Source organism: Ambystoma mexicanum, chromosome 10 (genome assembly GCF_040938575.1).
Source record: "Ambystoma mexicanum isolate Mex_15411 chromosome 10, UKY_AmexF1_1, whole genome shotgun sequence".
Lineage (NCBI taxonomy): Eukaryota > Metazoa > Chordata > Amphibia > Caudata > Ambystomatidae > Ambystoma > Ambystoma mexicanum.
In genome coordinates this window covers 730293067-730320847 of record NC_090932.1, presented here as the reverse complement: position 1 = coordinate 730320847, position 27781 = coordinate 730293067, and the positions used below count along the sequence as shown (strand labels likewise).

The window sequence follows — 27781 nt, the reverse complement described above, 5'->3', positions numbered from 1 at the left end:
TTGAAGAAGCCCAGCAAATTATTTTTGTTTTTTTAAAGCGAAGGCTTGAATAAGAAGCCAAAATAATGTTAAAGTTTTTGAAGCAGCTTCCAACGAAGAATTAAGGGAGGAAATGCAATACAAATAGAGGTTAAATGTTGGGGCTACTCTGTGTTTCCCTTAAAACAACGAACTAATAATTAAACAACAAATCTTTTAATAAACAAATGCCAAAATCCAAGATACTTCCAATGAACAAACTTTATTTGATTCAAAATCTACATTGGTTACGAATATACATAAGTACAATATTTAGCTGTCATGTATAAAAAAAACAATTCACTTGGTTCGATCCTAAACATTCTATACATATCATTAGGTACAAGTGCATTCTACTGAAAAATCACAGTGCTTGGTACCTTTGTGAATACAGCAAGAAATCAGAGTAAAAGTACACTGTCTGGCAGATCTTTATGGTTGCCATTAAAAAGATGGACGTTTTCTGCATCCGCTGTGAATGATGTAGTGGGAGTATAGTGTACAGTTTCCATGGCTACGTTGTTAGAAAACTACTTCCTAGAGCCAGATTATCTAACATTAGCCCCAGTTTCGGCGTTGAAGTCACATGGAATGGAGTAAGCCATTTTTGTCCCAATTCTTTGTTCTAAAAGTGCTTGCACTAGAGCAAAAATTAAGCTGAGTGCTTTATCATATTATGGCCTCATTACGAGTTTAGTGGTAATTCGGTGGTAATTCTGCCGAATTACTGCCAATATGGTTTACTGTTACTACCACTTAGTCCATTTAGTTTATCACAGGATTTCAAGTGGTGGTGGGCCAGCGTAATTCCTCATTTATGGAGCCTATAGGAGTCCATGAGGATTTCGGTGCAATTACCGCAAGCAGTAAGTGGTAATCCCACCTCGGTAATTCCCCTGATTTTTGTTGGAAAAGTGTGAAGGTAAATCCTCCACTTTCCTCCATACTCAGAATTCAGCAGTCCAGTAAAAATGTCAGTAATTCGGTTACCGCCAAAGAAATTGGAGGTAACGGAATTACCACCACTTCTTTACTGCATCAAACTCATAATGAGGCCCTGTGTATTTATTTGTCATTGAGATTTATAAAGCACTACAGCCAAAGCGCTGTAAATGGTTTACAAAGAATGGTACAAAATAAGAAATTGGTAAGAGGCACAATTCATTGACAACACTGTAAAATTAGTTAGCGGAAAGAGAGGAAACAAAGTGGGCTTTAGGGGCAAGAAGCAAAAACAAGAGGGGCGCAAGAAGGTCTAAGGATCGAGAGACGTTGTGAGCGAAGAGTTTGAGAGGGGCGGTAGGGTGACACAAGAGTGGACAGGTAGGGGGGGGAGCTTGACCATGATAGCATTTAAAGACAACAGTGAGGAAGTGAAAAAGAAGGAAGGAATCAAAGAAAAAGAGGGAATGGAGAGAAGACACAATGAGGTAGAACATTGGGGAGGTAAAGAAAATAGAACTCTAATTGCGGAATTAAAGGCAGAGCGGAGGAGGGTAGGAAGAGAGAAGAAAGACCCACTAGAATGGCTGAGCAATAGTTGAGTGGGGAAAGAATGGAAGAGAATATGAGGAGTTTGATAGCTTGAAAAGATAAACAAGGGTTGTAAGTAACCTATGTTGTAAAGGTAGTATTGACAAATGAGAGGAGATGCAGAAATATGAAGGGAGAAAGATAGAGAGGAATTTAAAGTACAAAGTGGGTAGAGCACTAGAATATGCAGATCACTGCGCTGATCACGGATGAATATAGTAGTTCCTGCTGCCGGTGAGGGGTTCTTAAGAGGCGGTGCCCTTCCATCTCGGAGAGGTTAGAGTGGGTTCGGGTAAGAACCAGAATCACACAGGCGCTGGGTCAGTGATGATATTAGCTGTATGGTTTTCTTAAAACTCAAGAAAAAATGAGAAGTCTTGTAACTCGGTATTAGGGTGATTTAATTACACACTTAAGCTGACACGTGCTTGGACTCAACATGGTTCTTTTCAAGGCGTGTGTTACATGCAAGAAAAGTATGTTATGGTGGTGAGCTCTTGCGTGAGGCTCTTGTTGATTAACAACCTGAAAGGCCTGCTGGACTCTGCATGTAGAGGAGCGTTCATGGCGATCTTTTGAGGACTTCAATTAAACGTGACCTAAGATTGTGAGCCGATGAAGCAAAGAGAGAGGAAAGGAGAGACCAGTGGGAGGAGAAGCCAGGGAGGGGAAAAAGCAGGGAAGAAGAGAATTTCAGTTTTGGAAGGGTTCAGATGCATAAAATGAGATGCCATCCAAGACTGGAGAGCAGAAAGGCAGGCTGAGATGGTACAACGAAGAGAGTCAGAAAAGGAAGTAAAAGAGACAAAGATCTGGGAGTCAGCAGCATAAAAATGACATCAAAGATTGATGGACTGAACAAGTGTAGATAGTGGAAGATTGCTAATAGGGAAATGTAATGGAAAGAGGATGGAACCTGTGGGACACTGCAGAGAAGAGGACAAGATGACCATGTATGACCAGCCCAGAAGACAGAGTAAGTGAGAGAGGACAGGTAGGACCAGAACCGTTGGAGGACGGCATCAGAGAAGCCAAGAGAAGTGAGAGCAGAGAGAAGTCCAGGGTTATCCATAGTATCAAGAGCAGCAGGAAGATGTAGGAGAACAAGATTTGATGAGAACGGGTTATGTTGGGCAAAAAAAAAAATTGGAGACGTATAGCACAGCAGTTTTGGAGTGTGCCAGACATAAACCAGATTGAATTGATAGAAGCAAGAAGTGGGAATTGAGATGAGAAGATTTGGGAATAGACAGCTCTTTCTAAGAGTTGAGAGAGGTGAGATAGGATGGAAATTAGAAGGAGAAGAAGGGTTGAGTGAAGGTTTCTCGAGGATGGGAATGATAGTTGCATGTTTAAACCGGTTAGGGAAGGAAGAGGATAGAGAGAGATTGAGAGGAGAGCTAAAATACAGAATTATAGAAGGCTAGATAATGGGGATAAGAGATGAGGGAACAGGGTCAGAGGCGGAGAACACTGTGTCAGCACAGGAAACGGGAGAACCAGTGTCAGAGTTAGTAAGAAGAAAGAGGGAGGAAACTACCAAGAGAGTTAGCTGTTCGTGGAGACTCGCAGTCAGTAGATAGGGATGGTGAAGAAGTAGAAGGGGTGGAAAGAATGAGTGAAGAGATGAGACTTTGGAGGTCGAGTAGTCAACAAAATCTGTGGAGGAATGATCAGAGGAAGTAGCAGGGAATGGGAGAGCCTTTTATTGAAAAGCTGAAAAGATGGCAGGATGCTGGTGCAGAGAGGGGATGCTGGTACGGAGAGGGAAGATGAGGGATAAGGATGAGAAATATGATTGTTTAGCACTGAGCAGAAGAGAATCATAGTGTAGTGTAGAACAAATGCTAATATTTGAGGGGGCACAAGAATTCTTCCAACGCTGCTCCACTTTGCGAAGAGAGAACCCGAGAGAATGGAGGGAGGGAGATAGCCATGGTTGAGGTGCTAAACAGAGGGGCAAAAAGAGCAAGACGGGTAGTGAAGCTCAAGAGTGGAAAGAAGACAAGTGTGTAAAGTGGCAATAGCGTACTCAGGAAAGAGTGTGGAGAAGTATGCAATAGAAGGTACAGTAGAAGAAAGAGAGGAAAGAAAAATGGAGTAAGAAAAACAGTGTAAATTACGTTGAAGAAATGAGGTGGGGTGGCTAGGGAACAGGAGTGAGAGGGAGTGCAGAGAAAAAAAGGAAATTAAGTAGATTGGGCGTGAGTACACAGGGCATGGAGCAGTAAAGAACAGAAGATAAGATCAAGAGAGGAATCACGGATAGAAGAGGGAGGGCAGAGGAGAGAGGTAAGAGGAAATTAATCTAGACGAGGTAAGAGAGGAGAGGCTGAATGAATAATTGGAGAGGTAGAGATTGTGGTCACCAAGTATAAAAAACATTGACGAACATGGCCGAAGAAAGGAAAGAAGAGAGTCCAGGTCATCCCAGGAACTAGAAAGACAGTCAGGGATCTATATATAATAAGAGAAGGAGGTTAGGTGCAGGAGGAGAACATTACCGTGAAGATTGGCAAAGGATTCGAACACTGCTGCCCTGACCACCAAGTCGAGGAGTGAGAGAAAATGTTGTGGGTATATAGTTGAGAAATGCTGGGTGGAAGTAGAAGAGGCGCGCCATGTTTCAGTCAGAGAGCTTTGTTGCAGATGGAGCAGGTGTTCCAGAGACCAACAGAGGTAACAGGGTGAGGAGCTGAGCAGATGGTAGGATAAGTGAGATTAGTGGGATTGTGAAAACAAGGAGAGGGAGAGGCGAAACATCTGGATGAGTCCCTGAGGACTGGAGCAGAGGAGGGCATCAGGAAAGGGAGGAGGGAAACGGAAGGAGCACAGACAGTAAAGAATGCATAAGGACCCTGTAGCATAAGACAGCTAAATATAGCAGAGGGAGGTGTAGCTGGAAGTAGATAGTAAAGAGATGCGTAGTGGGAACATAAGACCTGTGCGCACCAGGGCACATTGGGATACAGGAAATGAATTGCACCCTTAGATGGGTTGCCCTTTGATGAGGACGCCTAGGACTAGGATGCCCAGGACAAGGTGCAATTAAGGGCAGAGGAATGGCATGTGACCCACCATGTGAGAAGACGTGTTGGAGTGGCGGCAGCAGGGTGGGGGCTAGTGCAGCAGAGCCACAGTGGTGTTAAAGGGCTCCTCAGGGGGCAACCCTAGCTCCGTTGGGCTGGAGCTCCAGCAGGCAGTGAGCCAGCAAGTCCAAGGGCTGGGGGTACAGCTATCTGTTCATGTGACATGCCACGTGGGAAGTCACGTTGGAGGGGTTGAGGCGACATGGCCCACAGTAGGTGAGGGTCCTGGGGTGGGCCTGAAGTGGCCAGACCGCAGTGGTGTTAAAAGGCTCCTCGGGCGACACCCTAGCTCTGTTGGGCTGGAGCACAAGCAGATATCAAGCCAGAAGAGTCCAAGGGCAAGAGAGCCCAGATATCCGGTCACATGATCTGTCATGTGAGAAACCGCATTGGAGAGGTGGAGCTGGCTGCCTCTCATCTTTCTCAAGTCGAGAAATGAGTACCGACTTTGGTTTAGTGGTACTAGTTTTCCAAAAGGTATGTACACGTTCTATGTGCAGTGCTTTGGCAAATGCACTATATGAATAAATCATTTATGTTCAATAGTCTGAATGGGGGGTGCCCTCACTGAAGAGACGTTACTTAATATGGTCTTCGCTATTTGGAGGAAAAGAGACCCTACTATTCGGGCGTGTGTGTGTGCTCCGTTTGTGTTTGTGACAATTGCAAGGAACATGTATCTTTCTTTCACACATACTTTTAAGACATAGAGGTAATGCTCTAAAAGTAAAGGTGTTACTTAAACCAATTATTCTTGAAAGCCTAGTAGCCAAGCTCATCTCCAAAGGTGTCCGATGTGTTGCCGTCCAACCGGCCAGGACGCAGTACAGCCTCTGGCAATTTCAAACCTTCCTCCATTTTGGCTTCCCGGCCATTGCTGGAATCACACTTGCCCTAAAATGTCCATTAGAATATCCTGCTGAAGTAGTGAGCACGCATAGAAGAACCAAGAGACCCGCTTTTAGAGTAGTGTGCCCTATGCCAGTGCACTCACTCTTGATCTCGTTTAACTATGGGTGCAGGGTTGTATTCGTGTTGTTTATCTATTCGGAGTTTTATAAGGTGCAAACCTAGCTCGGAAGCAACAGAGCACTGTACATGTCTCTGAGGGTAGCATGTGAGCTATGGAGGGGGGTTACAGTATGTGGCATGGGATGTTCCGCCCATGGTGGTGGGATGTGATGCAGGAATGCAAGGACCTTAGGTGGCACCTAGGCATTGACCGAAGGGTACGGTCCTGAGCTCTTTCCAGAACTGAACTGCAAAAGCATAGACGCAGTTGCAGGATATAGTTCATACCCATGTTTCTGTTCATCTGCTAATCTAACACGCAAGTCTTGATTAGCCAACCTGGTCAGCTAGTACCCAGGTCTCACTACTTAGGATACATTGAAATGCAGCCATGGTCCATAAACTCTGAATGGTTTTATCACTTACTGGTAATCTTCATTGCCCCTATTCCTACTCTTTTCTCGTCAAAGTTCTTGTCTTCAGAGGCTCCATCTTCCCTCCAGCATTTCCAACTAAACCTTCCTCTTATGCACTCTGTGGCCCTGCCCACACTCTGGTATAAGTCTGTGTTACTGCAGCCTATCCTTCACCATACACAACATTCCCCATAGCCCGGCGAGGTGGGTGTAGGTACTGTGATGAGGAAGAGCAGGATTAGGAGTAAGTAAGTTTACAGGTATGTAATAAAATCTTGAACCCCCCCATCCCACATCCTCATCCCAGTACTTCTGATTTGAAGTGCACCAAAGACAAGATTAATCCTCCGATCATAGCCAACACATTCCCAAATAAAAACACACATAGATGGAATGCTGCACAACCATTGGCTATATTTATTTCACCACAGACATGCGTCAAGGTGGACAGGCAGCCTGGAGAACCGCATGTGCAAATGCCTGGTCTGCCTGGCGTGGAAGATTTTGGCATTAAGGACCCACGCGAGTGGACAGAGGGGCCCAGGTGGCCGCCATGTAGATGTCCTAGCCAGTATCCCCCCATAGCGTCGACCAAAAAAGTGAACCTGGAGTGGCCCCGGACACCCAAAGAGAATACATCCTTTAGCTATCTGCTGATGAAAAGGTTAGAGGTCTTCTGTTCTTTGCTACCCCACCCATCGGTCACAAAAAGATGATCCAATGACCGAAACGGCATTGTCTTTTCCACATACATCAAAGAAACCTTCTGAACATCCAGCCCAACCACAGTAGGCCCCCACTTGATATATGCCATTTATAAAGCGCCTGTACACAAGTGTTTCTAGTGCCACTTGGAGACACTGCCCAAAACAGGGTATGATGTTGCTAAGTATACGTATTAGGCCTGATGTGGGTGGCGCCACGGAATATAGAAGCGGGAAAGGAAAAGAGGCTTGATGGGGTGATGGTGGCGGGAAGACAGTGTTCAGAAAAGTAAGTACTGGAATCAGAAAGAGGGATGTAGGGGTCATTAAATTGTTCCCATATGAGTGATCAAAGGGGTTGCCATCACTGACACAATTTTCTGGATTGTGTGATTTACACACCCGGTTTCTAATCAAGAAGCAGTGAAAATCACACACTTGCAAAATGACCCATTGGTGAGTACATCCGTGTCTACAAAACAAAATGATGCGCTTATGCAAATGTCCATAGATACACAGCTTAGATTTCATAACCGATGGTGCTCTCACAGTAATAGAGTACTTTTTACACTGTACATATAGTCTATTAATAATCTTTTGAAGACATTTCGTTTTATTACAAAAATAAATATAAATATTTCACGTTGCATTCATAACCTTGTTGATTTTTGAACGGGAAGAAAATGTCAGGTTCTCTGTGGGGAGCCTTCATTCAAGTTATTCCCCATCATTCCACAGGTCAGTCATCCTTGGACCAGAGGCAATTCCTAGGTGATGCTTCTCTTCATTGATGGAATCTAGCCAGGCGGTGCATTGGGGGCACCTGCTAAAGCCGCCTGGGAGCTACACAGGCCCGTCTCCCTGGTAAAATAAAAACACAGAGTCTAGGTTAAAAGATGTTGCATTGTTTACATGCAGAAAACATGTGTACAGAGAAAACAAGAGTGGGCATATGTAACCCACAGATCTGTGCTGTTTGAGTTGGGCTGCTGCAGTCTCCTGTGGTGCATGTGTCTAACTAACAGCGGGGAGAAGGAAGCCCACAAGTGCGACGTCCTCAACAAAACCTGCCTCTCAAGATGGCGGCTCACCTGGAGAACGCCCAGATACAACAATGATCAAAGCAAAGCGACAACATGGTAAAAACGCGTCATCATAGTGCTCTAGACAGTACCAGTTTGTTTAATCAATTCATAAGCCCTTTTTACTGACATTGCAAAGAGAGTGTCTATATTGATCCAAACATTTTAGGTGTCTTTTCTCCTACAATATATATGTAATATAATTATTTTGTTTAATAGTGTTGATTAGTGTCCTTTAATCACACTATAACCCCCTTCTTAAAATTATCAGTAGATACATACATCTTCCCTGACTACTTGTGCCTTTCTGTTTATTTAGCGTTTTTAAAGCTAAAAAATATTCAAATTATGATTTTTTTAAATAAAAATGTTCCATTTTCAACGGTGTTTCCATTTTTTTTAAGCTTACAACTTGCCTTTATGTCCCAAGTACAGTCGTGTCATTTAAAAAAGATACAAAAACAAGTCTGGTATCAATTTTCTATTGTTCTAAAATGCTATTTTGTTGTAAATACTCCCCTTCTACAAATTATCAGTAAATACATCTTCCCAGGTCGTGATTAGGGATTATTAATTTCTGTAAATTGTGCTTTTTCGAAGTTTTTCAAATTCGAACAACATTTTCAAATGATCCTTTTAAAATACTGCTGTTTAAACCTTTTTTTAAAAAAAAAGATTTCCATCTTGCATTGAAATGCCAAGTGCAGTCATGTCATTAAAAACGATGCAGAAACAAGTCTGAAAGCATTTTCTATGCTTGTAAAAAGCTATTCAATAAGTACAATTTGATAGTTCTAAAAAATCATTAAACAATACAATCCAATAGCTGTGTGTACCCAAACCTACCCCGCAGCATCCGCAGCACGAGCAGTCTCCACAGAGCGTGCCGATGAGACCATTGATAGCTTGAATGGCACAGAGCACCGCCTGAACCCCGCTCATTATCAGGAGGATGCTGAAGAGAGTCAAATTCCATGGGATCACATCCACAGGACCTTCACAAAAGCTCCACAAGCCATGGTCACCCAGGTAATCCCTTTAGAAAAACAAACATAACAACAATGCATTAGATGTCATAGTGTATAATGCGCTTTTGTATAAATTACACATATTGATGCATTCTCTTGGATTGTGGAGGACTAGAGTTTGGTGTCAAATTCTGCCTCAAGTAAGAACATGTTTGGGCTTTCCAGCTCATCGGGAATCCTGAAGTGAAAATTGGAAACAGTATATCCGATCAGAAAAAACACAAATGTGACTCATGGGTTCCCAAGGGCCATCAAAGTGCAGACAACTGGTATATAGGCTTTAAATTAGGGTTCATCACCTTTGTCAAGATGGGGCTGTGACAAGCTCATATGAGGGCAACAGGTCTTTCCACAACATAGCAGGATATTCTCCTCTGCAAACAAGCTAAGCACAAAAGTGTCTGGATAAGCTAAACAATGAATATCAGCATCCTTATTCAACAGGAAATTCCTCCGGAACTCTCTAGCCTCGTTTGTTGGACCATCCAACACAACGTCTGTGCTCCGACTTCACTTAGAAAGTGGGTGAGATAATCACATATAGAATCTAGGCCAGGTGTGTTCAACCTTTGGCTCTCCAGAACGCATGGATTAAAACACCCACCGTTCTTGGCCAGCATAGTCAATGGTGAGGGATCATCGGCATTGTAGTTCAAAAGATCTGGAGAGCTAAAGGTTCAGGACCTCTGGTCCAGGGGAATTGCACTAGGAACAGAGATTACACTTTGACAAAATGGGGCACAGCTGGTATACCTCAAGGGGTCTTCAAAGTTCTAAGAATGGGGATAATGATCTTCCCCATGTTTCTTACTACACATTTGAGTGCCAGGAATGTGGTGCCAAACAAGCTTCTTGGCTCAATCATGCAGCCTACGGTATATAGCACCGAGCGCACTTTTTGACTTAACAGTCTCAAGGATATATCATCATGATCACATCTTGATCTCTCCTACCAGAAAGGGCTTCTCCCTCCGTGCAAAAGGGTATCTTTGAGGCATAAGTATTCTCGCCCTCCATCTACAGGACATCCTTTTGGGTCAATTAGGTCTTCCCCCTTGTGTAGGGATTCTGCCAGGCTGTGATATTATACATACATAAATGAATGTCAAATAATGTAACCCTCCAGCCATGGATCACATTCCTGGGCTTGGATCTCCTGGCTTGGTCTTTCCAGCATCTGATTCTGGAATGGAGCTCTCTGCAAGCTCCTTCTTTTAGGCTATCTCTCTCACTCTTCTATCCTGTGGTTGGTAATCTGGTCTGTGACGCCAACTGCCCAGCACAGAGCTCTTTTACAGTACTGTTGATGGAGATGAGTGCTCAATACCTTTTGTGAGAAGCTGTAGCCATTTCCAAATGTCTTCTTGTCAGGTGTTTTACTGCCACAATTAATGTTCCCCTCTCTTGTTGACTGTTAACTCTCGGTTGGTAATGATTGCTAATTGGGAGCCACGCGGTGCCAGACAAGGATTCAAAAGGCTCGTCTGCCATTTTGAAGTCCGGCTAAAGTAGTCTTCTCATCTCGATGCCCCCTGGTGCTAACTGGTTAGCTCTACACATAGCCGTTGGGCCTCGAACACAGTTTTTTTTCTGTCGTTATTAAAACGCCTGTATATTTATAGCAGCATGCCTTGAAAAAGTGCCTGGCTGTGCGAAACATTTGCTGACAGTCACTCCAAAGTTGCTGTAGAGCTAGTGTGTGTATGTACAGGTGAGAGCGAACTCGGCTTTTATTCAAGGCAATTTGACATTCCAGAAACAAAAATCAGATTCAGGAAAACATTGAACTGTGGCCAACATTCATAAAAAAAGAATGATTCCTCAATCAAACAAACACATAATGTATATCTTTTGGACATGATGGTCCTGCCATAGTGTTTTAAGATGGACAGCATAAAGCGTACTGTGATGGCTGCCCACCTTTCAGCGTGTTTGCATACACCGAAACCTTAGAAAGTAGAATCATTGCCATGAATGTAAAATTTGAGCCAATGGCTTAAAAACAAAAATGCATATTATTTATTTGCAGAAAAAATCTGTTAATACCTGCACAAAGGAATTTCTTTCCCAACCACAGTGCTGTAAAGAATACACGTAAGCAGCTTTCTTGAATCAACCTGTAGATCAATAGGGCTGTTCTGGCAAATTATTTTGCTCAGCTATGCTATTTTATGTTACAAAGCTTTCATACTGTGCCAAACCACCACCCTAGTGGTCTCCGAGGACCTAGGCGTGCCTGGAAGTGGGCGTATTGCGCCCCGGCCGGGATATCCAGACTGTACTCTGTGGAGGAAAAGAAGTAGGGAGAAGATAGGAGGGGGTAGAGGGTACAAGCGCTCCAGACAAAGGGAGAGAGGATGCAGAGCCATGCGCAGTGCTGAAAGAGAGCCTTAAATGCACAGCTGTACCTTACCCATTGCTGAAGGGATAGGCCAAGGTGCCATTTGCCACTTCACATTTCGGCCCTTTATTTATAGCGACCGCAGACACGACGAAGCAGTATCCGGCTCCAAGGAATCCAATGGCGGCGAAGAGAATGGACGAGAACATCTATCAGGGGAGGAAATATTGGACCATGAGTTCCGCATTTGCGTCTGTGTATCATTGAAACATTGCCACATGCTGCATTGTGGAGTTTGTGTAGCATTCTATACACACTTAGATCGCCTGGCATGAAATCATCAGGCGTTGGGATGCCAGCAACTAAGTGATATGTGAGGGGTATGCCACTATCAGTTGCGCCCAAGGAAAACAGTAAAAATAACTCCACAAAAATCAAGAAAACAGAAAATGAAGAGGTAAAAATTACCTTTACTTGCTGCAACTATGCAAGAGGGACAGAAAATAAAAATCAACCGAGTCCAACATTTAATTAAAACAAATGGAAAAACACTACCGGTCAGGAACAGTATTTATTGTTTCAAAGAGTTGTGTAGGATGGGGGGTCGGATGTGTGCTTGGGGACTGGGGGTTTCTCCTGTTTGGAAAGAATATCGCCTTTCACGGATGGAAATATGTAACTGAAAAAGAAGGGGGTCCTAGTAACCCCAGTAGTACTAAATACATGGGCAACCAAAAGTACAATTTGAAAACAAAGACGTGCAGTAGAAGAGAATGTCCTTATTTAGAGTAAAATAACACATTCGTTATTTTGACTTTAAAATGCTTTTAATGTCTACAATACATTCAATGTAAAATTAGCTATTTTGACTTCTTTATTTACGCTGCTTTATTTTGAGTTTAATATTATTGGAGTAATAAAATAGAAACTATTTTATTTAATGATGAATTCTGGCTTCATCTTCACTGCCAAATTAACGGGTGATTCTGAGTTGCAGTTTCTACAAGAAAACATTTGGAACCTGCCCAGAACCTACCAGATTATGACGCTATCATCCTAGTGCTGCCTATGGAACCTACCTGCAACCTCCCTAATTATGACTCTCTGAGCCTTGTGCTTCCAATGTAACCTACCTGCAACGTCCCTAATTATGACTCTCTCAGCCTTGTGCTTCCAATGTAACCTACCTGCAACCTCCCTAATTATGACTCTCTCAGCCTTGTGCTTCCAATGTAACCTACCTGCAACCTCCCTAATTATGACTCTCTCAGCCTTGTGCTTCCAATGTAACCTACCTGCAACCTACCTGATTATGACGCTTTGAGCCTAGTGCTGCCTATGTTACCTACCTGCAACCTACCAGATCATGACGCTTTCAGCCTTGTGTTGCCTATGTTACCTACCTGCAACCTACCAGATCATGACGCTTTCAGCCTTGTGTTGCCTATGTTACCTACCTGCAACCTACCAGATAATGACGCTCTGAGCCTTGTGTTGCATTTGTAACGTGCCCGCAACTACCTGATTATGATGCGCTTAGCTTTGTGCTGCATATGTGACCTACCTGCAACCTACCAGATTAAGACACATTTAGCCTTGTTCTGCCTATGTAACCTAACTGCAAATTCCCTGATTGTGACGCTTTTAGCCTTGTGCTGCCTATGTAACCTACTTGCAACCTTCCTGATTATGACGCTTTTAGCCTTGTGCTGCCTATGTAACCTACCTGCAACCTACCTGATTGTGACGCTTTCAGCCTTGTGCTGCCAATGTAACCTACTTGCAACCTTCCTGATTATGACGCTTTTAGCCTTTTGCTGCCTATGTAACCTACCTGCAACCTTCCTGATTATGACTCTCTCAGCCTTGTGTTGCATTTGTAACCTGCCAGCAATTCCCAGATTATGACGCTTTGGGCCTTGTGCTGCCTATGTAACCTACCTGATTATGATGCATTTAGCCTTGTGCTGCCTCTGCAACCTAACTGCAAGCTACCTGATTATGATGTGTTTAGCCGTGTGCTGCCTATGTAACCTACCTGCAACCTTCCTGATTATGACTCTCTCAGCCTTGTGTTGCATTTGTAACCTGCCAGCAATTCCCAGATTATGACGCTTTGGGCCTTGTGCTGCCTATGTAACCTACCTGATTATGATGCATTTAGCCTTGTGCTGCCTCTGCAACCTAACTGCAAGCTACCTGATTATGATGTGTTTAGCCGTGTGCTGCCTATGTAACCTACCTGCAACCTTCCTGATTATGACTCTCTCAGCCTTGTGTTGCATTTGTAACCTGCCAGCAATTCCCAGATTATGACGCTTTGGGCCTTGTGCTGCCTATGTAACCTACCTGATTATGATGCATTTAGCCTTGTGCTGCCTCTGCAACCTAACTGCAACCTACCTGATTATGATGTGTTTAGCCGTGTGCTGCCTTTGTAACCTACCTGCAACCTACCTGATTATGACACTTTTAGCATTGTGCTTCCTACGCAACTTACCTGCAACCTATCTGATTATGGTGCTTTTAGCCTTGTGGTGCCTATGTAACCTACGTGCAACCTACCTGATTATGACGCTTTCAGCATTGTGCTGCCTATGTAACCTACCTACAACCTATCTGATTACAACGCTTTCAGCCTTGTGCCACCTATGTAACCTACCTGCAAAGTACTTGATTATGACACTTTCAGCCTTGTTCTGCCAATGTAACCTACCTGCAAAGTACTTGATTATGACGCTTTCAGCCGTGTGCTGCCTATGTAACCATTACCTGATTATGACGCTTTCAGCCGTGTGCTGCATATGTAACCTACCTGCAAAGTACTTGATTATGACACTTTCAGCCTTGTGCTGCCAATGTAACCTAACTGCATCCTACTTGATTATGATGCTTTCAGCCTTGTGCTGTCTATGCAACCTACCTGGTTATGACGCTTTTAGCCCTGTGCTGCCTATGTAACCTACCTGCAACCTACCTGATTATGATGCTTTCAGCCTTGTGCTGCCAATGTAACCTAACTGCAACCTACCTGAATATGATGCTTTCAGCCTTTTGCTGCCTATGCAACCTACCTGATGATTACATGTTCAGCCTTGTGCTGCTTAAGCAACCTACCTGCAGCCTACCTGATTGTGACACTTTCAGCCTTGTTCTGCATATGTAGCCATTACCTGATTAGGACGCTTTTAGCCCTGTGCTGCCTATGTAACCTACCTGCAAATTACCTGATTATGATGCTTTCAGCCCTGTGCTGCCTATGTAACCTACCTGCAAATTACCTGAATATGACACTTTCAGCCTTGTGCTGCCAATTCAACCTAACTGCAACTTACCTAATTATGATGCGTTCAGCCTTGTGCTGCCTATGCAACCTACCCACAACCTACCTGATTATGACGCTTTTAGCCTTGTGCTCCCTATGTAGCCTACCTGCAACCTACCTGATTATGACACTTGTAGCCTTGTGCTGCCTATGTAACTTACCTGCAACTTACCTTATTATGATGCTTTTAGCCTTGTGCTACCTATGCAACCTACCTGCAACCTACCTGATTATGGCACGTTCAGCCTTGTGCTGCATATGTAACTTACATGTAACACCTGACCTGGCAACTTCTTGTAATATCCTATCCACTCTAACTAGCGCCTAGATACCTCAGGGCTTTGTGCGCTGCTATAAATGCTTAAATAAATACATAAATAAATAGAGCTAGTAACGTGTAGGGCGACTATGGAGATCTGCACTAAACTAGACCTTGCATTAGATTGGGGAAAGAGTATATTCATGAGTTCGTGGAGCGGGATGGTGCTGTCTACAAGGAACTCCGGTGAGCGTGCTCATAAGCTCAGCAATGGAAATAGAAGTCTTTCAAAATGTCAGTTTCTTCATGAATCCAAGGTGTTCCCTCATATGAGATGAAGGTTATTTGGGTGGTGTATTTCACAGGGAAGACCTATTAAAGCCTTCAATATGTACCAACCAGTAAATGGGGGGCTAGTAGAAACTGTGGGCCTGATTAATGGAAATCCACGCATATAGGCCACATGCCGAGAATGACTCTGAGTGAGCCTGCGCGCATCATTGTTCCCGCAAAGTAGGCCTATAGGCAAGTTGTACTTTTGCAGTGCAGTGACTTTGGCGCTCTGTGAATCGGGGTGTTTGTCCGCTAAAAGCTGCATGAATTAGGTTAGTCAGCACCTACTAACCCCTCAGCATTTGTACCTGACTCTCCCTCTTCGCCCACTCGCATTCTCCTCTCTTACCCCTTTCTTTCTTCTAGCTCCATGTGCCAAGAGGCTGACAACATGGCAGAGGGGGAACTATGCAAGCCCACTTGACATTTTTGTTACATACAGAATCAAAGTGGATGATTTTGCAGTTTGCAACCCACTTCCCAAGCGCCATTAGCTTCATGAAACGCTCTCTTTTCAAAATTGACCCATGAACACACGTCTTGGGCTCTCTATACTAGGGGGATCATAATCATTTTTTTATTTATTTTTTATTTTGACAGTGCTCATATAGCGTTTTTATCCAAGGCGCTTTGCAAAAAAAACGGAGAAAATAGCGGTACAATTACAAACGAAAAGGAGCAGATGAAGAGGAAACCAGGCCTGCTCCTGACCTTTTGTTCTTCTGACAATTCAGGGGAAGAACGCTCTGTGATGGATGATTTTCAAGCCGTTTTCTGAACTGTGCAAGACAGGGGAGTTGCTAAGTCTGGAAAAGACCCGGGGCTAAGCAGATGTCGGAACTGTTGGGACTGGGGGCTAGCTAATCTTTTGGCTGTAGCTCCTGAGATTCTATCCGGGGCTGCAACCAAAAGATCAGGGGCTATAGCCCCCTTAGCCCCCCCTAGCAACGCCCCTGGCAAGAGCAAGGCAAGAACGAATAGCGCTTTGAGGCCTGTGTGCGATTTAGCGCTTTATAAAAATGAAATAGAGTAGACCATCTATGGGTAAGGAACTCCGGGGTTTGGGAGCCAAGGGGTTGAAAAGAGTGAACGCGAGAGGCTGGAGAAAGAGGATGAGGTACAGAGAGGAAGAGCTGTGAGGCAGAGTGAAGGTTATGAGTGTGATCATAGAGAGAGGTAGGCGCTGCTTCATTTGTGCGAGTGTTTGCCAGGGCTCTGCCCGGGCACTTATTTTTGAGCCCCAGCACTTATTGTCGGAGACTCACTTTAATTACGAAGTCGTGGGGATTGTCAGAGCATCCATCAACCAGAATGAGCAGGTGCGAGCTGAAGTGTAACCCCCAAATATGTCAACACTGTGGGGAGCAGCTATGGATGGTGGCAGCAGTGGTGGGGAAATGCCCACCCACAGTGTCCCGGGAGTGCTAGAAAATATTTGGGCCCTGGCACTTCATTTTGTACAAATTAAGCACTGGAGGTAGCCGGGTGCAAGAGCGCAGATGCCTTGAAAGGCAAGGCAGGGAAAGTGAATTTGCAGCGCGGTTGAACAGGCAGCCAGTGAAGTCGAGCACCATGGGGAGAAGCATGAAAAGGAAATGGAAGACGAAAAGAAGACTCCCAGCCGTAGAGTGTAAAACAGAACGTACGGGAAGAACAGCGTCATCCGGAAGACCCATAGAGTGAACAACAATAACGGAGGCGAGATAGAAGCAGCGAGTCTGAGGCAGCGTTGTAGTGGAGGGAAACGTAAGCAGGGGACTCATTTTCATAATGTTAAAGGGATGACATCGCACGAGTGAAGAATTAAGGCGATTTGAGCCAGCAATGAGAAAGATGCGTGAAATATGACACTCAAATAATTGCTTAGTGAGAGATGGGAGGTTGAAGTGGGGGGCGGGGGGCAGAAGGGGCCAAGGGAGTAGAGATCCTAATAATCACTGGTGCAGACAACACACATAGGTTCAAGAACATGATGGGTTGGTTTGATCATGGGAACACCACTTACGTCATTCCAAACCATCTCGCATAACTTGCCCCCTCCTCTAAGCTTCTGCTGCGGCCAGACCAAGCTTCAGTGGCACATTATTCTTTATTTAAAAACAAAAAACTAAATTTTAGCGGAACTTTATTTTGCTTCTACTGATCCAAATATCAAATGCCTACCTCCAGCTTTGATCGACAGGGCCCTGCGCCACCATGAGGGGATGCCCCCATGGACCGCTGGGTCTTTGCAGAGGATCTCCGGGATGTGACTGTTTGGCAACACTCACCTCCCACCATGGGAGGACTCTAGGGGTGTTGCCCCCAAGCTTCTACTGTATTATGATTGTATTCCTTTCCTAGTTTTCTATGCCTGCATAAGGTGGGCTAGCCACTCCGGGACGCCCTGCAAGGAGTCTTTTGGTGGAGGCCCATGGGTATTGTGGGGGCGGAGGCTTTTGTTAGCTTTGCATTGGCGGCACATACTGGTAGCGTGTATAGCTCCGAGAAGACTGGAGCGCTGTACAGAGAGCATCAAACATGAGGTGAAGTGCATATTGGGTCCCAGATTGCAGACATGTAGATGCAGTGTGGCGAGCTTGGACCTGTAGACGAGGCACTACTGGATCGCACTAGACCGCACACGGTCCACAGTTTAGTTCACATTTTATGTGCATACTAGCATCACAGTCTTTGTTTGTGTCTTTCACTGATAGGAGCACTGGCCATGAGTGGGTTTGTGAACTTATGTTATTTTCGGGCATAGCACCTTACCGCCAATGAATGCCTTTGGGCACCTATGCAAATGTGACCTTGTGAAACTTAAACTGACCTCCTAAATTCTTCCCAAGTGCTAGAGAGGGAGATTAATATTTATTCTGCGTCAACCGTTACCAATAAATTCACATCAATACAGAAAGCTGCATCAAGTATAAAACTGAAACTCGAATATAAAAAAGGTCTACCATACCTTCCGAGACCCTCCTGTACAAACATCTAATATACAATTCAAATCTTTAAAATTCATAAATAAGCACATAGCACTGAAGATGTCTCTGATTCCATAAAGGGATTTCTAAAACAGTGGGCCTCATTACGCGGTGGGCGCAAAGGGATAACGGGCACCGTTAAGGACATCGGTGCCGGTAATCTCCCTTTGCGCCCTATTCCGAGGTCCCTTAGCGGGTCCCTTCCTTAACGCCTGGTCTGACCAGGTGTTAAGGACGGGACCCGTTAAGGGACTTTAGAGCTAATAACAGTACCACAAGTTGCGGTACCGTTATTAGCTACTTCCCCATTCCCATTGACCCCTATGGGGAATGAGGAATGTTTTTTTCATTGGGGATTTACCGGTCCCTCCAAGGTCGGAATGGACCGGTAAGTCCCCATTGAACCAGGGCGGACTCGGTACCGGTATGGGAGGTAGTCATGGCGCAAATAGCGCCATGACTTCCTCCATTATCGAAATGAGGCCCACTGTCTTTTAAGAGCATTCAAGAAAGGGCATGTCAATAGGAACTGTGAAATATTCTCTTCAACCCCTGACCCACACTTTAGAGAGACACTACACTCGGCCAAGAAGTTTGCATGTACATATGACCTGTGTTTCTATACTCACCGCAAACCTCTTTCCGCAGCTTTCGTTGCCACAGCAGCCACAGCAGTCATTGTTCTTAAGGCCAAGAAACACCAGAGCCGGGAAGATCATCTACCAAAAGGAGAACAAAGGTCAGTCACTCAAGGCTTCCGCCACCTATTGTTACTGCTATTGTTTTTGGTATTACAGGCACTACGGCCCGATGGCATCTAAACACTGGACTTAATCTCATAAAGTGTAGTAAAGAAGGAGGGGGGGATCTTCCACAACGATCCAAAGCTAGAATCTATCAAATTTGGCGCCAGTGAGGAAGTCTGTGAACAACATTTGCACCAACTGACCAGTACAATGATATCTTTGTCTTGGGAGGATAGCTCAGGGGCAACGCGCTCGTCTTGGAAACAAAACGACACAGAGCAACCCAGGTTCGATCGCGCTTAGAAACGTCTGGGTATTAAGTGTGTTATAAATAACCCGTTTCAATTACAAGGATATTTGCCTCAACTGACTGGTGCCTCGATTTATTTTTATTTATTTTTTTATTTTGTATTTTAACGCGCTCACACAGCCCGTGGACATCGAGGTGCTGTTACAGGAATTGTTCGTTTTTTTTTAGTTGCGTAATTGTTTTTTTTTTGTGTCTTAGTTGCTTATTTATAACGCGCTTAAACACACAGAGGTTTCTAAGCGCGGACCCGGGGATGAACCTGTGTTGCTTCGTGTCGTCTTGCTTCCAAGGCGCGCACGTTGCCACTAAGCTATCCTCCCGGGACAATTGACATTTTGCATCAGCCAGTTCAGAGGTCAGTGCCAGAATGTGTGGCACGAGACCAATGTCTCCAATCCCTCCCCGGGGAAGAATTCTCCTGGTAGCCTAGAACGGATGACTCCCCCACCATTTTCTAACAACTTGGTTTTTAGAACTCAAGGTGGTCCCTTGTCAGGTGTTGCTGTCTCTCCTAACGCAGCTTCTGGCAAAACACCAAGAACATTTGCCATCATGATCATGGTAGATCTTGTGTTTCCGAATTCAATTGTGCCAGTGTTGCCAGACTCTAGGATCCGGAACTCCCACTGGCATAGCATGGCTCTGTGTGATTTCATCGAATCTATTTCAACGCTTACAAATTCGTCACATTTCTTTTTGTCAATTTGGCTGCAAATTTATGCGGGCGAAGACCCCCCTGGAAATTTCCCCCCCACCAACTTCCCCCTATATAATTTGAATGAGTAGGCACCCGTCCACATATATTTACTTCCAAATTGGATGAAAAGAATTCATCGAATTCGTGTTCGATTCATTTTCCTGCGATATAACCTCCCATAACCCGCATAGGCTCGACATTTGCTTATTTTGCTCTGAATCTCTTCCCAGCTCAAGTTCATTATTAAAAAAGCTTCCTAGAGGTGGTTGCGTGGCAGCAAGAAGAAGGATGCACTGTTAAGGGCCAGATTCATGTCATTTTTTGCACGGATGAAAGTGACTTTGCACTGCTGAAAAGTGAATTTGCACTGCTGACACACACCCTGAGTCATAGAACTGTGCAACGTGTGTTTTTGAAGTGCAAAGTCAGTACAAAGCGACATTGCACTGACATTGCACTGCACAAATACACTTTGCACAGTTCCTTGAATCAGGGTTTGTGTTGACAGTGCAAGTTCATTTTTCAGCAGTGCAAAGTCACTTTGAACCGTGCAAACATTCCACGAATCGGGCCCTAAATGTATAGACCTGACAAGAGCTCCAGTTACCTTTTTTTGGGAGTGGAAATCAAAATATTCCAGGTCTAAAAAATAGGGATGTTGGAACATTTTTCTGGACGACAAAATGCTTCCAGGTTTACACATGAAAAAATGCAAGTCAACATTTTAGCAACAGGATAAGTACACATCTGCTGCCTTCTGTTTTGGAGCTCTGTGTACACAGCACATGTCCTGTGGATGTCTAAGTCGTAGCAACGCCCTCTTTAAATGCGGGGCGCACTACCGTGGTTTTTGCTCCAACTGCAAAGTCTTCTTCATAGATTTCACCAGAATCTTTAAAGTCTCAGAATGTCTGGCTCCTTTTTTTTTACTTAAAAAAACAAAACAAAAGTTTGCTAGACTTAAAAACGGCATGTCTCCGATTTACCCCCGCCGTTTCACTACATCTGGTGATCAGCCCGTTTATCTATTTTTTAATGCAATTTTCAGGGTGCTTTCAGGTTAAGGGCATCATTTTATTTGGATTCTAGGGCAGTGGAAGCGTGAGAGGTGTAGGAGGTCATAGAAAGGAGCCAGAAGGGCCCTTTCCCCTACAAGAAACGCAGCAAAACGAATACACTGACTCCCACCGCCCAGTTTCACCAGATCCTTCAAAATGGCGCATAAGTCAAGCAAACGGACCTATGAACCTTAGCCCGTTTTTTTGGATTTTGGCTGATTTTGCCATGTTTTTTACCGCAAATAGCGGAGAGACACCACCGCCCCCCTCACCTCTCCTTCACTACCTTACCCCAACTCACTATCTGTAAATTTGTGGTAAAAAAAAAAAGCACACAAAATGCAGCAAGAACACATTTGATGAAATTGCCATTCGGCAAAAATGGCACACGTTCAAGTATGAAAACATACTGGGTCCTTGAGAGAAGTGGTTTGCGTGGGTTTATATCACAACACACTTGCATCCTCCTAGCACGCCGTCGCCGTGTTCTTTCGCTGGTGGTGAGCACGTATCTTTTCTGGCATGTGATTGCAGCAGGTGTGCGGTCCATTCCATTCTGCACTTCACTTCTGATTGTGATCCTGCATTCCTGGATCAGAGCGCCCAACTATAGGGTTCTGGTGACAGCACTGCAAACGGGGCTACGTCATCAGACACACACCATTTCATGAACGCAGGACTGAGCCGCAAATAGGACGAGGTCCCCCAAAAGTGGCCCCCATTTTCCAATCAGAACCTGGGTGAACCCAAGTTGTGACGCAACAGTATACATCCCACACATAAACTACTAGTGGTGGCACAACAGCAAAAACTAGTAATTGGACGTTATTCAATCCCTTACACCTCTGCAACAAAATGTCTTGTCTTTTAGATAATCACACTTTAATCATGGAGACATGCATATGTGTGAATGTACCTCAATTTACAATGAGCCCACCTGCCTTCAAGACATTGGGCCTCATTACAACGTTGGAGGTAGCCATGCCGCTATTTGCGGCATGGCTACCCCCATTCCGGATACCGCGTCCGGGTTCCCTGAATGGGGAAATTCCAGGCCATTCCGACCTTGGAGGGCCCGGTATTCCCCCATTCAGGGAACCCGGACCCGGTACATCCCCATTCCCATTTGAGCCCCCATAGAGCTCAATGGGAATGGGGAGGATGCAAACAACGCCCCGTTAATAACAGGCCCGTTGTTTGCATCGTGGTCTGCTCGCAGGCGTCCTTACCGGGTCCCGCGAGCAAACCTCGTAATGAGGCGGTAGGGGGTTAACAGGGCCGGCAGCTCGACCGGCCCCTTTAACTCCCTACCGCCAGGGTCGTAATGAGTCCCATTGTTAGTTATTTGTTAGGAGTACCAGATGTTTCTGGAGTGGTATTCAGTCTTTTCTCAACTTTTTCCATTCCTTGCAGATTTTTAGAGAAGACACGGTGGAGGTAGGTGGGATCTAAGTTTTTACTGTAAATATTCATTACAGAGGACAGACTTGGAGCGTAACCTTATGTCATTTTATGGTTTCTTTCATTTTTTCCCTGACTGAAACACATTGGATTCACTGGGTCTACGATTAAAGGATGATTATTTTAAAGACATGCAATTTGGTTGAAGAGGTTTTATACGTTGTAAGGGATGGAGAACGTTCAACTAATACTTTTTGTTTTGATACAATTTGTATTTTGGTGTGGAATTTATTCTATGGGGTCCAATTGGTTTTCCCAGGTTCTGTCAAGGTATACCAGATTCATTTGTTTGTTTCAGTCACTCTCTGATTAGCAGAGATTTTCTGGTGTGGACCTAATAACATTATTAATGGAATTGCGGAATTGAATATAAGTGTGACTGTTCTTCACATCCACATGTTCGAATCACCAACAGACAGTATTACTTGCGGCCCCATTTCTGGATAGGTTCGTGGCAAATGGCGCATTTAACAGAAGATCAGGTCAGCAATATTACTCAAAACTATGCCATCACAGTGACTAATGGTGGTCCACAGAACCACACCAGATTGGCCTGCTTGGCCAGCCCTCCCGCCATTCCCCTATTGCCAATGTGAGCCTCCGTCATATGCATTAATGCCCAGTGTCACAGAATCTGAGAACCGCGTCTACGCCCCACAGGTTTGAAAGGTGAGCTGAGCCTCTGTGATGCTTGCCCACACTCCTGAGTTTAGGCTAAGTAGCCAAGGAGACCATTTCATCATCAAACATCAAAAGCCTACCTCTTTCCTTCCTCCCTCCATCTCTGAACTTGATACATTACTTAATTTTGGAATGACTGTGTGTACGGTTTTAGGGCCTAGTTCACAGAAGTGATTTACCGTGGCAAAACCCCACTGGACCACGCTCTGTGAATCAGGGCCTTAGTGTCCAGAGGCGACCTTGGCCATGGTAGTTTGCACTATAGAGGAGCTCTTAAAGTAACAGCATAACCCATTCCTCTTTCGAATTTCTTCATGACTGCCTAACAAATCTCCTAGTCTGCTACTTTGGTAGACCAGAGCAAGACCCGACTAAAAACAGGCCAACCTCTGGAATGAGGACATTTCTTTTTTACAATAAATTCCCTCCAGGTTTCTTGGGCGACCTGCGATTTACCCGTCAATTACCGCGACTCACAAAGGGGCTGTATTCAACCTCAAGACAACAACTGGCCATATGGGGGTGCATCACAAGCGGCTCCCAAAAGCTCCCCAATGATCCAACCAGCACTGGCAAATGACGGCCCTAGTACATCTCGCCTAGCTGCTTTAGGACCCTGACAGACTCAGTGTGCAATGCACTATTGTTTAGGCCTCTGGAACTGGCCATATAACATTAATTATGTGAGATTGACAGAAACAGATATTTTTCCAACAGGACAACAGGCTTCCAATTTGCTCTTTTTCGATATCACCAATAGATCTCCTGCAGATCATTAATGACGCTTTGCGCCGGCATCGGAAGCATTGCAGAACTGTTATGCTGGGAATTCAACCAAATTCTCAGTGGATCAGTAATAACTGTCTGCCGACTGATCACCTGGGCATCAGACTGCCCCTCCCCCAACCCTCTCCTGCAATTCATTAAAATGTTGGAAGCCTTCAAAGAACACTCCAGGAAGCGATCATCTGAGGAATCTCTGTGACCCAGACCGAGTCCCCCCTTTCCCTTCCTATACTTCACCCTCTATATGCCCCCATATCCTCCTAGCTGTACCCTTAACATTCTTGCTCTCTGCATGTTTGTTAATGTTAAAGGATATTAGTACCGTGCACTAGCAACACAGGAGTGGTCCGCTGGCACCAAGGGTGTTGCTAGGTCTGGAAAAGATGCGGGGCTACGGTAATTTAGGGACTGTCGGGACTCGGGGATAGCTAGCCTTTTTGGTTGTAATCCCTGAGCTTCTATCCGGGACTACAACAAAAAAGACCCGGAGCTATAGCCCCCGCAGCCACCCCCCCTAGCAACATTTCTGCCTGGCGCTCGTGTATCATATTGTTTTAGCCCATTGCGTATTCCCTTGTTGCACAGCACCCATTGCTTCCCAGGTTTGAGGAAAAATCGCTTGACATTTGTTCATTGTTCTGTGAACTGTTTTCCTCCCATCTTACACATCACTATAAAGCACGGCCCATTAATTAATGTAGATTCCTTATCGAGTAGGGCAGATGCAGAGCCTACTAAGGATGTTTGCCGCCGTCTGCAAAAGGGAAAACCTTGCCGCAGAGCCAGGGGGTGAGCAGGAGGTGCGGCGGCTACCCCCCTGATTTCCCACTCGTGTCCAGTGTGCCCCCCAGTTTAGTGCTGGTGCCCTATTAGCCCCCCCCCCGACCCGGCACCAAAATCTGCCTCTGTTACTGCCCTGCCGCGTCTCCCATGCGAAAGAGGCCCTGCTTGCTTGTAGGGGGAAATTTGCCTTCTATAATTTCCACTGGTGGCAGGCTAGACAACTACCTCGCATGGACTTATCCTGCAGCCGGCTCACAAAACACAGCATGGGCCCCAGGGGTGTTGCTAGGTCTGGAAAAGATCCGGGACTACGCTAATTTTGGAAATGTCGGGACTCCGGGCTAGCTAGCCTTTGTGGTTGTAACCCCTGAGCTTCTATCCAGGTCTACAACTAAAAGACCAGGGGCTATAACCCCCTCAACCCCCCAGCAACACCTCTGATGGGCCCCATTATCAGTTTGGTGTTGTGGTTAAAAAGTGGAGGCACCACATTTTTTGACGGTAGCGGAATTACTGTCATTTTACCACACCGCAAAATGCCGGAGGTGATTCCTAACTTTTACCTCCCAAAATTGGTGGATGCACCACACAGTAATACTGCTCGTGGTAAATCTGCCAAAAATCTCCACAGAGATTTATGGGCTCCAAAAACGGGGAGTTACACCGTTATGCCACCATTTGCAATCCCATCAGTATGCCGTGGGATCGAGTGGCGGTAACGGTAAATGAGTTTGGTGATAAATCGGCAGATGAAATGCGAGTTTACCGCCAAACTCGTAATGAGGACCCATTACCACAATCCCTGTACTTCTGTACTCTTCACATCTAAGCATTGAAATACACCCTTCCCTTTTCAGTTATACAAAATAGTTACAAAAAATATAATTATAAAGTACACTTACCAGAACTCCAGAGCCTAAAAGACCGCCAAAAAACCACACTTCGTCCGTTATGTGGTCATTGCTTTGGGCCGTTTTTCCTCCAGGGAAAAACAGCAAAATATTTGCCAGAACGCTGAGCACCGCCAGAGGGATAAGGGTGATCCCGAGGCACTTTGCACAGCCCCCGGAGCACATGACTGCAGGCGATTGCAAATAAATAAATGAATGAAAATGGAGGCTTCAAATGGTCTTTGTGGCCTGGACGCGGTAGATGTTTTGGGGAAAATCCTGTCCCGTTTGATGAGGGCCGTTATTCGGTACAGTGCACGTTGCAGGTGTGTCAGTAGGCGAGGTGGCAGCGAAATGACCAGGGTATTTATGTGCCCTCCTAGCTGGAAAGCATATCTCCCCCCCCCCACACCGCCTCTCATATGTGATTACGTGTGGAGCAACTTCTCATTTTGTCATGACAACTAATCACCCCTGTTAATATTCTACTGACTTGGACAAGATACTCGCCCTTGTGTATTTTGCCTGGAGCTGCAGGTTCGATAGCGCCAAGGCTGTGCTGGGATATCGCGGCTGCAACCTGCCAGCCGTCCACACCCTGAACATGAACGGTTGCTGAGGAGAATTCCTAGCAGAGCTCTCTCCCTGCAATACACGCAGTCACCTAACTTTCAGCATTCCGGGCAGGCCCATCTTCTGTTCACCATGTCAGTGTTTTTGGACTCTGGCTCCAGTGATCCCTTATCATTGGCTATGCTCACTTGGGCTGATAGGAGCTGGAGTAATTACAATGGCCCTCAATACAACTCTGGCGGTAGCTGTTTCGTTAAAAACGGCATGGTTGCTGTCGTAGTTGCATTTTTTCTGGCACTCGTGAATGGGCAAGAACCGGGTCATGCCGAGTTAGGCGGACCCGGTAATTGCCCATTTGCGGGTGCAGGAATCACGGGCCTCCTCATCCCCATTCTGCTCCATTGGGCTGAGTGGGGATGGGGATGTCGGATGCACCAGCACAAATCTGCATGCGCCGGTGCATCCGACGTGCTCTGCTTGCGGGTGCCGTTACACCCACCAGGAAAAACGTAGCGGGTGAAACGGGTTCCCACGAGCAGAGCCCGTAGTATGGCGGTCTGGGAAGTACGGTACCAGCATGCTTACCATTACGTACTTCCCAGACTGCCATGCTCGTAATGAGGGCCAATGTTTCCGAGCACGAAAATGAGACTAATCCTTACTTACTTTTTTTGCTCGAGGTGGACATCGTTCAATGTTCTCTGTGGTACAAGTTTTGTATTTGAGAAGGACAGGCTGGGTGGAGGGAGGCTACAGCATAAACGGCGATCCATAACCCTCAATATCGTTTGTATGCCATATTTGTGGATGAATATGCAGACACATAATAATAGCGTTTTGTGTGTCTTTCATTGGAGGACAGCATTCACAAGGTGAGAATGTGAAACCAGATGTTCCCGACTTTTAAGTAACAATAATTAAAATTAGTTGCACTGATCCCCTCCCTGCCATGTAAAGGTCGGAGTCTCCACAGGGCTCACGGCAGTCGTAGAAGGTGGCTCCGGGGGAGGTTTTGGACGTTGCACAGGCCAGCTCGTTGGCCTGCGCCTAGCATGTCCCCAGCGGTATTCAAGGGAGCAGGGAAGGTTTGGGAGCAGGCGACGGTTGAGGACAAGCGTTTGTCCAGGTCTCCCACTACCGAGCCTTCCGTGTGTGGGGCCCAGTTTAGCGTCAGGTCACTGAGGTAGGCAAGGCTGGTGTCTAGCTGTCTTAGTTTGGGGGCGGGTGGGCATTTTTGATAGCAAGGTCGGTATTTGTTACATCTTCTGTATAGTTGGGTGTGCTGTAAATAAAGCACACCCAACGCTTACCAGCTTTTGCAGGACGCTGCTTGTTGTGTCGCGGCTTCACAAGGTGTGAGGCAGCCCAAGTGGGGTCGTTGGTCTTGCCAGCATGGCGTCTCCGCGTGTAGTGAGGCACCCCGGCAGGGTCACGCTGCTTTATCAGTGCAGCTCCATCGGGTCCTGTGCTTGGCAAGCCCCGCTCCATTGGGCTAAGCTGGGGGTAGGTGTCCCTGCTAAGGGTTTTGTTGGGTGGTTTAGCAGAGAGGAGTGTAGACAGGCAGGATTTGCATGCGGGCGGTTGTAGCTGTTGGCTTGTGGCGTGCTGACGCGCGGTGATGCGCGGCAGCCACTTGGGGGCAGTGCAAGGCCTTAAAGGTCCGCACACGTGTTTTAAAGACGGGACGT

General features: G+C 45.6%; 2 protein-coding genes across 2 annotated transcripts in view; one reads left to right on the top strand and one right to left on the bottom strand.

Annotated features, from left to right (window-relative positions):
- Window positions 1-27781, top strand: part of LOC138491689 (glutathione hydrolase-like YwrD proenzyme) — an 846074-nt gene that overhangs the window by 102552 nt on the left and 715741 nt on the right. Inside the window, exon 2 of the mRNA XM_069618367.1 lies at window positions 18757-18847. The gene's annotated coding sequence lies outside the window, so the exon portion shown is untranslated. The remainder of the gene's footprint in view (window positions 1-18756; window positions 18848-27781) is intronic.
- Window positions 226-25864, bottom strand: TM4SF4 (transmembrane 4 L six family member 4). The gene is made up of 5 exons (XM_069618369.1): window positions 25533-25864; window positions 18738-18827; window positions 11295-11431; window positions 8700-8889; window positions 226-7632 (listed from the first exon to the last, which is right to left on the bottom strand). The coding sequence occupies exons 1-5, from the start codon at window positions 25704-25706 to the stop codon at window positions 7615-7617; spliced, it is 609 nt and encodes a 202-aa protein (XP_069474470.1). The 5' UTR covers window positions 25707-25864; the 3' UTR covers window positions 226-7614.

What these genes read in the sequence shown, in the direction of transcription:
- TM4SF4 (XM_069618369.1), bottom strand. Translation starts at nt 25,706, where the DNA reads ATGTGCTCCGGGGGCTGTGCAAAGTGCCTCGGGATCACCCTTATCCCT. An exon ending in TTTTAGGCTCTGGAGTTCTG is followed by an intron (nt 18,828 to 25,532) that starts GTAAGTGTACTT and finishes TCCTTTTGGTAG; the next exon opens with ATGATCTTCCCGGCTCTGGT. An exon ending in GCCTATCCCTTCAGCAATGG is followed by an intron (nt 8,890 to 11,294) that starts GTAAGGTACAGC and finishes GTTTTTCTAAAG; the next exon opens with GGATTACCTGGGTGACCATG.